Here is a 12,254-nt window from a genome sequence, read left to right as displayed (position 1 = left end):
GCAGAAGTGTAGTATGAGTAAAACCGACCCCATGTACTCAGTATCCTGACTAACCTCAGTGAAGTAATGAAGAGGTTTCAGGTCAAGGATATTCACTTTACATAACCTGTGCATCCCAATAACATATACATACACCCGACAACAATATCGAATTTAAGCATGAAATACATGTACAACCAATCAGTGCGTATAGAGAAGATATGTGCAAGTCTCTTAACTTTTTAGTATAATAAGAAGATATGCATTTGTTATCAGATAACACGTCAACAATTGCATATAGAGAATAAATGAACAAGTACTGTACCAGTGTATCAGCTCAGTATAAAGAGAAGATATACATCTAACATCATCAAAGTTTGCATATAGAGAAGATATACATAAAATATCAAATAATCCATGAACAATTGCATATAGAGATGATATGTATAAAATATCAAGTACTCTGTCAACAGTTGTATATAGAGAAGATATGCATGATTAAATAAGTCAAGTTACACGGATCCACATATAGAGAATATATGTACCATGAATCATCACATCAAGTAAAGCACCATATAGAGAAGATATGCATAAAAGGCATGTATACATTTCGAATCTAGCATATAGAGAAGATATACAATAAAATCATGTATATATCCAAGTAGTTTACAAATAGAGAAGAGATGCAAAGTCCAACCAATGACCAATTTTCCATAAACCACGTCAACTAGAAACTCGTCGGTTTATCGCAACCTGCATGTACACCATCAAGAGACAAACATGAGAGGGTGACCCTAGAGGGGTGGATCCTTATACACGCATTGCACAGACATAATCACGTGCCATAATCGCACGGACAACTCACGTGCCATGATAATGCAACCCGCACGGACTACTCACGTTCCATTAATCCAGTCCATCACACAGAAAGCATATATAAGAACATATGTATACAAATAACGGATATCAAATCACATACTGATGGACTGAGAAAAATAGCATGGTAAGGTGTATGCATGTGCAAAGTGTATACCTATATATCATATCAAACGAATACGCTATACAATAGCAAAAATCATACTCAAACAAGGAATCAACACCTACACATGATCTCTAGCATGATTCATAGAGTTCACAGTCATACAGACATATAAAGCATGATAGCAAGAAGCACAATATCCAAATCAAGGCATAGTACAACCTAAAGATTACTTCGGTCATGAATCATACTTAGCACCCGTATATATGCTCGTCACCTCGCATATATGTTGCTTCTCACATATTTCAATTAGGCAAACAAAGTCATAACCTAAGGTTTATTCCCTCAACAAAATTAGGCAAGATACTTACCTCATCCGGGCTAGCCTTCAACCGTAAATCACATAGAAATATCGCTCTAGCCCTCTAATCATGCAATTCCAAGCTAATCATCAACCAAGAAAGTCAAACAATGTTATAGGAAGCGATCCCAATCCATAAAGCTTCGATATTTGAAGAATTTCTAAAAGTTAACAAAAGTCAACTCGGGCTCGCGTGCCCGAAATCTGAAACCAATACCAAATTTCAGTGACCCATATCCTGTCGAGTCCAAATATATGATTAGATTCCAATATCAAGTCCAAATTGGTACCCAGATTCTAAAAGTATACTCTCTTAAAGTGTAGGCAAAATCCCAAACTTTCCTTCAAAATTCGATGTTCTTATTGTATAAATCCATGGGAAAATAAGATATATAATCAAGTTCAAGTATAAATTACTTACCGTCAATATAATAGTGAAAATCACCTCCAATATCGCCTCTTTTCGTGCTCAAAACTCAAGATAATGAGAAAAGAACAAACCCTCGAAATATACCATGTTTCCAGGGCCTCTTGCATCTGCGACCAAAAAACTCGCTTCTGCGCCACAAGCTTCGCATATGGGAACACTTCCCATCTGACCATCACACCTGCGACAAATAACTTTGTGCAGTTGAGACGATTGTGCCACGATATTTTTGCCGTGCAGATATTATGACATTGTGATTATTAAGGCATAAAGTTTCTATCGTGCGGTTATTGTGATATTATCCTTGTTATGGCATGAGGTTTTTGCCGTGAGGTTATGGTGATATTGAAATTATTATAGCACGAGGTTTCTATTGTGCAGCGTGTGGATATAAATTCATCTCCTAGGGTCACCCTCTCATGTTCTCTCTTGATGGCATACACTCAGGTTGTGAGGTACCTATGACTTTCTCGTTGATTGTGATGTGGGATATGATATGATGAGTTTTGAGCATAAAGGTGAAAGCTTTGACCATTCAAGTGAATTCATTGTGCATATTTATATATTTTACATTCTTTTCATGCATATCTTCTATATATGCTAGTTGATGCATTATAGCTAGTGAGTTGTTGGACACCTGCAGAGTATTAGATTGATGAAAAGGGGTGAGTATTATCATATAATGACATGTTGAACTCAGAAGCATTATATAAATGCTATTTGGAAATTTCTAAGAAGATGGGTCTTTATCATGCATAGTCCTTAGTGATTATGTATAAGTAATTGAATTAAGGTTATTTGATACAAATTATACTGATACACGAATTTAGTGCACTTGTACATGCTTTGATCTGGTTGTTTGAAAGACATGTTTATTACCTTATTCCTGAATTGTGCACCTTATTGTTGACATCTAATGGTAGGTTAGAATCATATGTTTTAGCCATAGTGTGCACTTCAATTACTGCAGTTTACTTGTGTTCGAGCTTAAATGTTAGTGTATTGCGCTTATTATGTGTTTTATGCCTTTTAGGAAGTGATTTAGAGTTAAAGAGTTATTCGAGAGCTAAATTGAACAAGTTGGAGCTTTGAAATCTGAGTAAAAGCCCAAAGAATTAAACCGGGATCGCGTTCGGGGGTCGAGAGCCAAGTCTGGATATCAAAAATTGACAAAACAGAAACACTCTGTAAAAATTGCACTACTACGCCGCATGGGGCGGAATGATAGTAGAAAATTGTTGTTGTTTGTCAGATTCTGCTCTCTGAACTTTCCCACAAGCGCCCTGCATGGGGCGGCGCGAGGCGTGGCACGTCTGTGTAATTTTCTCAGAGTATTTGTCCTATTGATGACGTCCACAACACTCCTCGATAAGAGATATGATATGATCGTCTGCAATATAAATTACCCAACTATGAGTCAGAGTCGAATCCACTGGAAGTTATAAGCGGTGTTAGGAGTATATACTTGAAGAAAGCGAATGGATTAACTAAATTTGCACTTCTACAATGAGTTTTGATTTCTACTTCTAGTATTACTCTAACAATTGTAAGCTAAGTAAAAGAAACTAGAAATGAACGATTTTTTTGGTATTTTTCCAAATAGTTTAAAAGCCTAGGGATGTGACCATAACCTAGGTGTTCGCCTAATAGGTTAAATACGTTAATACTTGTTTGTTGATTGGGGTGTATTATAGCTCTCAACTCTACATTACCCACTCAATACCTCTCGGTCAGAGAGTGATTTTGCCCAATTTGGCTTTCTCAAGTCCAAATGGGTATCAAAAAAATAGTTGATATGAGCTTAAGTCTGGTTCTTATTATCTCTAGTTTGAACACTTTAATTAGGCCAATCAAACTCTCAATTAGCCCAATTCCTTGTTAGCCAAGTTATCCTAGACTAGGTCCCTCTTTCTCAAGTAGAGACTAAGTCAAAAAGGAATGAATCAATGTTTGCAACTATTAATTCTAAAATTGAAGCATGAACTAAGCTAAATAATCAATACCCAATCATAAACAAGCATTAAGTTAAATTCCTATAAGGTTTACACACTAGGTTTGTGTCACAATCCTCGTAAGAATCTAGCTACTCATAATGGGAATTGAAACAAAATAAAGAAGAAAAACTGATTAAACTCATAATCAAAGATTAAAATAATAAAATATAATGTTTAAACACTAAAATAATCATAAACTTCCTAAAATGGTAACTCTACAACAGCTTTTTACTTCAAAACTTGACCTAAAATTGTGAAACTCGTCTATTTATAGTGGGCCAAAATTCGCTGACAAAAATGCCCCTCGGGAGGTTTTACGGCCGCACAATTCCATGTGCGGTCTGCAGATTTCTTCGGTTGGCAGGAGATGGGATTCTGCAGCCGCACATTTCTGCATTGCGGCTGCGAAGCAACTTCTGTGGCCGTACAATTCTTGTGCGGTCCGCACTTCAACAAGGTTTCAGGACTTGGTCTTTAGCACACTCTCTAAAATTAGAATCATTTGTCAGTGCAGACCCTATTTTGCGACCGCACAATTCATGTGCAGTCCGCACATTAGTCAAAATCTTGTTGGGTTCTTTCGCTTGGTTTGCGGCCGCAGATGGAATTCTGCGGTCCGCAATTACTTTTGCGGCCATAGAAATCCTTCTGCGCACTGCACTTCTTTGCTTTTGCGCCATTTATTGATTTGTGCTTCGGAACGTTCCTTTTTGAGTCGGATTTTATCATGGGAGACCAAACTTCTAACATTCTTGTAATTTGCACACTTTCATTAGTTTCGGGAATATAAATCAATACTTTCGAACTAAAAAAAAACAAAAAGTGCTAATAAGTAGTCAAAATCCCCACTTATCAACTCCCCCAAACTTAAGTCTTTGCTTGTACTCAAGCAAATAAATTTGTTCCCACCTTCTAAAGTTAAGGGTCATTTCAGTGAGTCAAAGGTGATCCATTCACACATCAGTTGGGACCAACAATTACCCACACTACTCATGTGTTATCAACAAGGCGACAAGTCAAATATTCATACACATATAGTTCTTATGTGACATTTGAGCTTCAAGAATTGACTTTACTCATCAAGGACTCTTGTTCTATCGTGTAGGCCATGGTGGAATCCAAACTCTTCCTCCTCTACTTTCCATTTTCCAAGATCACTTAAGAAATTAGCACTCAATCCGAATATTCACGAGAGGCTCACTCATCTCTCACAATAGAATGCTACAAGTACGACTTAAAGTACCATAGGCTTACCCCTCATGTAGATCGCCACTAATATAAGCTCACTTATTTTGAAATCAAGTAGGACTTCTTTTGGGATGTAATGAAGGCTTTTGGGTTAGGGTAGGATACCGTATGGGTAAGTGGTTACACCTTTCTTTAAGCACTCCATATTTCATTTCCAGGCTCACAATTGCCCATTCTTAGAGGCACTTTCTTTTCATTGGGGACTAGAGAGACTTAACATCACTCTTTCTTGTTTATTTCATTATTTTTCTCCCTTTTGATTTTTCAATATTTGGGATCATTACCTCTTTTTGAATCCATCAAACCTTCCACTTATTCGCGTTTTGCATTTTTCTTTTTTTGTTCTTTTCTTTTCTTTCCTTCTCTTCCATAAAGATCATTTCTTTTCTCTTTTTGTGCCTTGATACCTTTTTCAAATTCCTCATCACTTCCCCAAACTTATGTTTTAAGCCATTTATTTCACAAGAGTATTAAGGAAAGTCCGGGTGCCAAGAGAGGGTCACGACAAAATGGGTAAAGGCTTATACATGGTTATCAAATGAGAAAGGCTAGAGGCTCAAAGGGGTTGACTAGGGATAACGACATTGGTTGGCAATAAAAAGCTCAAACAGGCCAAGGAAATCCTACAATCACTTCTCAAACCAAGCAAAACTTAGGATTTTGCCTTGAAACACATTCGGGGCAAGTTCTAGACCCTTCGCACAGATACTTGGACTAGCAACAATTCATCTCACCCCTCACACAACTAGCTTGTAAAATAGGATAGAGTTGAGGGCCCACAACAAACACATTCAAGTTTAAATATCACTATGGTCCAATTCAACCACTCGATGATTGCTAAAGTTAACTCAAGAGTCACAAAGTCACTAACTAGAGCTATTTCTTTCTAAAACCTTGTCTCTAACCATAAGCACGTAGCTAAGTGTGTTGGTACCAATTGAAGCATGGTTGACTCTTCGAGCATGACTTAGTTATGTCCTTTTATTCATTACTACTACTATTATTATCTAAACACAAGAACGGACTCATTCCCTTAAAGAAGGTTGTCACGTCATCCATCATTGGGATGAGTCACCCGGTTCACACAACAACTACCTTTGAAAAGAACCATGGAGTTAAGAAAACAAAAGGCTTATTATCTACTAAAGTATAAAAAGAAGATACTTAACAAAACAAAAACTAATATGGAAAAGATAAAAAAGCTAATAAGCAAAAACAAAGATAAAGAAGCTAATGAGGAAAACTACTAAAGATAGAATGAATATACATAGTAAGAGAGAGAGAGAAGATAGATAAATACAAATAGGAAAAAGAAAAAGTATCATAAAATTATTACAAGCCAAATGTATCAAAGTGTACCAAATGTGTAAAATAAACTCCATCCCCTGAATAAAAGTAAGCATTGTCCCTAATGCTTAGAAAAATAAGAGTAAAGGAGGAGAGGGTGCAGAAAACTCACTATGGCTCCTTGGATATCTTTGTGTCCCCAGCAATGTCATCTCCTTCCGAATCAGCCAACTGGATCCCATCATCTCGACTCTAGGTGTGGATGGGTTGGTGAACATCTCACGCACTACCTTAACAGTGTCGGCAACAAGGTTTGGCTCTTCAGACTGGCCAACTGGTGCTACCGGTGCAGATGGGGCTGAAGGATCCGGGGCAAATTGGTGCAGGTCAAGCAACATGTCATAAGGAAGGTCTCCGGTAGTAGCAATTCCGTTCACCTCTCTCCGGAGCTTATTCATTGACTTCTTGCTGGCCTGGGACTTCCTCATCTTCTTTACTTCTTTTCCCAGCTCTTCAATCACCGACTCGTGTTGTACTAAGGTGCTCATGATTGTCTTCTAGTTCTCCAAAATCTTCTTTAGTGTCTCATCAATGGTAGAAGGAGCCTGAGGTGCATGAGAAGTGGACTGCGCTGCAACAATACTGGACAAGCCAGACAACTTTGCAGTAGTTGTCTGCATCCAGTTGTTGAGACTTGCAGCGCAGATAGTGGGGTAGTGGGCATGGGCACTAGCCTCAGAGTTGTGGCATGAGCTGTAGTAGGGGCTGTGGATGATGGCGGAGGCATAACTGCTACACCGGAGGAAAGCTCAACCGAAGTGGATGGAATATCAACTGTCTAAGAAGCTACCGCTGTTGGCTCATCAGACTAGCATATGGTGGTAGGAGGCTGAACTTTCTTCTTTGGGTTGCTCGCATCCATCAGTGAGTGCCAATCAAAATACTTCTTCGGCTTCACCTTTGTGTTAAAATCCCTTGGCTCTACCTTTCCATCGGTGAGATATTTTGTAATAGTGTTGGGATAAAGGTATGACGAGCTATCCTATCATGCTACCACTTAGATGTTGGCCGACATCACAGCACCTACATTGATTGGGTACCCGGCCATAATAGATGCCACAAAAATTGCTCGAGGAATAGGAAGGTGAGTTTCATTCTGGCACGGATCTAAGTTGCTGCACACAAATGTCTACCACCCTTTGTCTCAAAACTCAAAGTGTTTCGCTGAATGGGAACCCTGATGGAAATCCATGGTGGTGGGACCCTAGTGGTGCTAGAATCTCAGCTAACCAAGGTCGGACTTCCTCAGAGAGTTGTTATTATTGACATCTCAATTATGCGGTTCGCAAGAGGAATGTGCGATCGCAATGCTCTTCTGCTCTAGCACATAGAAATGTGCGGTCCGCGCAATTCTTAAATACTTAGCCATATTTTGTCCACAATTCCTGGGAGTCACACTCATCCCTGTAGCATACTTCAAATCAAGTTAGAACAAAAATAACACCTAACTACAAAAGAAAAAGGAAAAGAAACATGGGTTGCCTCCCAAGAAGCACCTGATTTAACGCCGCGACACGACACAGAATACCCTCAAGTGAAATGAATGACCGCCACGACGTGGCCATTTCCAACTTTTCCCAAGTAGTGCTTCACCCGGTGACCATTTACTCAGAATACTTCATTGTTTTTGTTCTTCAAGTCTTATGCACCAAAAGGTGTCACACCCACAATTTCAAAAGGACCACTCCATTTGGATTTTAGCTTCTCAGGAAACATCCTCAACTTTGAATTGAACAATAATACAAGATCACCCACCTTGAACTCATTATTCCAAACGTATTTGTCATAAAGATATTTCATCTTTTATTTGTACAAGCACGAACTTGCATAAGCATGGTATTGGAACTCGTCCAATTCATTCAAATGTGCAACTCTCAAGTTAGCGGCTACATCCCAATCAAGATTCAACTTCTTTAGAGCCCACATGGCCTTGTGCTCTAGCTCCACCGGAAGATGACAGGCTTTTCCCAACACTAACCGGTATGGAGACATTCCGATTTGTGTTTTGTAAGCCATCCAATAAGCCCATAATGCATCATCAAGCTTCTTGGACCAATCCGTTTGATTAACATTCACCATTTTAGACAAAGTACTTTTTATCTCTCGGTTGGAGACTTCCACTTGCCCACTAGTTTGTGGGTGATAAGGAGTCTTGACTTTATGAGTAACACCATACTTGCTAAGTAAAGTGTCGAAAGCCTTGTTGCAAAAATGTGAACCCTGTTGCTTATAATTGCATGCGGAGTACCAAACCTTGTAAAAATATTCTTTTTCGAGAAAGCCACCACACTTCTCGCCTCATTGTTGGGCAAAGCAACGGCCTCGACCCATTTGGACACATAATACACTGCGACCAAAATGTAGGTATTTCCACAAGAACGCGCAAAAGGACCCATGAAGTCAATACCCCACACATCGAAAATATCAATCTCCAAAATGGTTTTGAGAGGCATTTCATTCTTCTTTGAGATTCCACCAGCCCGTTGACATTCATCATATATTTTCACTAACTCACTTGCATCCTTGTAAAGAGTGGGCCAATAAAAACCGCAACTTAGCACTTTGGCCGCCTTTGATGACCCCCATATGGTGAAGAAGACAAGCCCCAAGAATTTAACCTTGCTCTTCTTCTAGTACACATCTTCTAATCACCCCATCCGTACAAATCCGGAAAAGGTATGGTTCATCCCAATAATAATCTTGACAATCCCGTTTGAGCTTCTTCCTTTGTCTTGAAGAGAACTCATCATGAATAATTCCACACACAAGGAAATTTGCTAGATCCGCGAACCACAACACTTCTTTCATTGAAATTGTCAAGAGTTGCTTATCGGGGAAGGAGTCATTGATTTCTAGGCCATCATACGTCCTACCCTCCTCCTCCAAATGAGACAAGTGGCCCGCCACTTGGTTTTCACAACCTTTCCTATCTTGGATGTCAATATTAAATTCTTGCAACAAGAGCACCCATCTCATAAACCGAGCTTTGGAATCCTTTTTGGTTATAAGATAACGAAGCGCCGCATGATCCGTGTGGACAATGACTTTTGCACCCATCAAGTACGGGTGAAACTTCTCAATTGCAAACACAATAGCAAGGAGTTCTTTCTCCGTAACAGTATAGTTGACTTTGGCACTATTCATAGTCTTGCTAGCATAGTAGACTGGATGAAACATTTTGTTGATGCGTTGCCCCAAAACAGCCCCAACTGCTACGTCACTTGCATCACACATGAGTTCAAAATGTACACTCCAATTTGGAGCGGTGATGATGGGAGTAGTTGTCAACTTGATCTTCAACAATTCAAAAGCTCTCATGCAATCATCATTGAAGTTAAAAATTGCATCTTTCTCAAGAAGCTTGCACAACGGATTCACCACCTTAGAGAAATCTTTGATGAAACGCCGGTAAAAACCTGTGTGGCTTAAGAAAATCTGCACACCCTTCGCCGAAGTTGAGGTGGAAGTTTAGAAATTACCTCAATCTTTGAATTGTCCGCTTCAATTCCATTTCTTGAGATTTTGTGGCCGAGGACAATGCCTTCCTCGACCATGAAATGACATTTCTCCCAATTTAGCACCAAATTTGTTTCTTCATATCTAGCCAACACTTTGTCCAAATTTTCAAGGCAATCATCAAAAGAATCTCCAACCACCGAGAAGTCATTCATGAAGAATTCAAGGTAGTCCTCCACCATGTCAGTAAAAATAACCATCATACACCTTTGAAATATCATCGGTGAGTTGCACAAACCAAATGGCATCTGCTTGAAAGTAAAAGTATCATAGGGACATGTAAAGGTTGTTTTCTCTTGATCTTCCGGAGCAAATAAAAATTTTGTTGTAGCCCGAATACCCATCAAGAAAGCAATAGAAAGCACGACCTGCCAATCTATCGAGCATTTGATCTAAGAAAAGAAGTGGAAAGTGATCCTTCCTTATGACTTTGTTGAGCTTGCGATAATCCATACACACCCTCCAACTGGTCATCATTCTTGTAGGAATCAATTCATTCTTGTCATTGGTGGCCACCGTCATGCCCCCTTCTTTGGGATACATTAAACCGGAGAAGTCCACGAACTATAAGAGATGGGGTAGACAACCCCGGCATCCAACCACTTGATAATATCCTTTTTGACAACTTCTTGACTAACCTCATCGAGTCTCCTTTGATGTTCAATGGATGGTTTGGCACCATCCTCCAACTTGATCTTATGCATGCAAAATGCAAGGCTTATCCCCCGAATATCTGTCAAGGTCCATCCAATAACTTTCTTCCTCTTTTGTAGCACCACCAATGTGGAATCTACCTACATATTAGTCAAAGAAGAGGAAAGAATAACCGGTAAAGTAGAACAAGGACCAAGAAATTCATACCGAAGGTGTGGAGGCAATGGCTTCAACTCCAAGGTAAGAGGCTCTTCAATAGAAGGCTTTGTAGGAGGAGTTGTCCTATTTTCAAGATCCAAGGATAATTTTCGGGGTGGATAGTTGTACGACCCCATTCCTTGCAAAGAGTTCACACATTCCATAAAGCCATCCATCTCGTCATCATCAAAGTTGAGCAAGACGGCCTCCAAAGTATCACCAACATTGATTGTAGCACTTGTTTCATCAATAATAACATCGGTCACTAAGTCCATAAAAGAACACACCTGATTGCTAGATGGTTGCAGCATGGACTTACACACATGGAATACCACTTTTTCATAACCAACCCGGAAGGTAAGTTCTCTGGCTTTAACATCAAAAAGAGCCTTCCCCATAGCAAGGAAAGGTCTCCCAAGAATAATCAACACCTCATAATCGACTTTACAATGTAGAATGTCAAAATTCGCCGGAAGAATGAATTTATCAACACGAACCAAGATATCTTCAATCACACCCAAAGGCCTCTTCATGGTACGGTCGTCCATTTGCAATCTCATAGAGGTGGGTCTTGGTTTTCCAATTCCCAAAGTCTTAAAAACCGAATAGGGAATCAAATTAAAACTTGCCCCAAGATCACAAAGAGCTTTAGCAAACTCGGCACTTCCAATTGTACAAGGGATCGTGAAAGCACCGGGATCCTCTAACTTATGATCCATTGAATGCACAATTGCACTCACTTGATGAGTGACTTTGATGGTTTCAAAATTCATTGGCCGCTTCTTTGTCATGAGATCCTTCATAAACTTTGCATAATCGGGCATTTGTTCCAAAGCTTCAACTAATGGCACACCGATTGAGAGACTCTTCATTATTTGAATGAACTTCTTGAATTGATTCTCACCATTTTTCTTGGCAAGTCTTTGAGGGTATGGAGGTGAAGGCTTAGGCAATGGTGCCTTAGCTTTTTGTACTACTGGCTCTGGTATGTCAACAATGTGTTCCCTAGACGGTTTCACCTTCTCTTGAGTCTCTTCCACACTATCATCAATATCAATCCGGATTTCCTCATTAGGTTGTACCATATTGTTCGGGATCTCTTCTTCTTGCATCACTTGATCATCATCAATAAGTTGCCTTTGACTTGAGGTGAGTGTATTCCCACCTCTTCCATTTCTTATGGCACGACCATAGCATGACCCATGTTGTTACCACCCTTTGGGTTTACTACCGTGTCACTTGGTAGTGCCCCCTTAGAATGAGAATTTAGAGCTTGAGAGATTTGACCCATTTGAACTTCTAATTTGCAGATTGATGTGTTGTGTGAGGCAAATTGAATTGGCATTCTTTTCTATCATTTGCTTGAACATATTTTTAATACGCCCCATTTCATTGTTTGAAGGACTTAGACCATGGGAAAGATAAGGAGGCGGGTTGCTCGGTTGTTGATACACTGGGGGCGTTTGAAAACCCGACCCCCGGTTGCCTTGATTATTGTTCCATACGCTTGATTGTTACCCCTTATTTCCTTAGTTATTTCCACTCCAATTT

The 12,254-nt window shown here is 39.5% G+C and overlaps 1 protein-coding gene across 1 annotated transcript; it reads right to left on the bottom strand.

Annotated features, from left to right (window-relative positions):
* Positions 1–6,832: 6,832 nt before the first annotated feature.
* LOC138901241 (uncharacterized) lies at positions 6,833–11,788 on the bottom strand. The gene is made up of 5 exons (XM_070188987.1): positions 11,608–11,788; positions 10,991–11,544; positions 10,490–10,645; positions 8,159–8,534; positions 6,833–6,906 (listed from the first exon to the last, which is right to left on the bottom strand). The coding sequence occupies exons 1-5, from the start codon at positions 11,786–11,788 to the stop codon at positions 6,833–6,835; spliced, it is 1,341 nt and encodes a 446-aa protein (XP_070045088.1).
* Positions 11,789–12,254: the final 466 nt, after the last annotated feature.

The sequence above is a fragment of the Nicotiana tomentosiformis genome, chromosome 11 (genome assembly GCF_000390325.3).
Source record: "Nicotiana tomentosiformis chromosome 11, ASM39032v3, whole genome shotgun sequence".
Taxonomy (NCBI): domain Eukaryota; kingdom Viridiplantae; phylum Streptophyta; class Magnoliopsida; order Solanales; family Solanaceae; genus Nicotiana; species Nicotiana tomentosiformis.
This window is presented reverse-complemented; position numbering and strand designations above follow the sequence as displayed.

Bases quoted from the DNA above. Each gene is read 5' to 3' on its own strand.
- LOC138901241 (XM_070188987.1), bottom strand. From the start codon at position 11,788: ATGGTACAACCTAATGAGGAAATCCGGATTGATATTGATGATAGTGTG. The intron at 10,646-10,990 runs GTGTGTTCTTTT...ACTAATATGTAG, and splicing joins TGCAACCATCTAGCAATCAG to GTAGATTCCACATTGGTGGT. The intron at 8,535-10,489 runs GTTAGTCAAGAA...TTTTGCAACAAG, and splicing joins ATCAAAGGAGACTCGATGAG to GCTTTCGACACTTTACTTAG.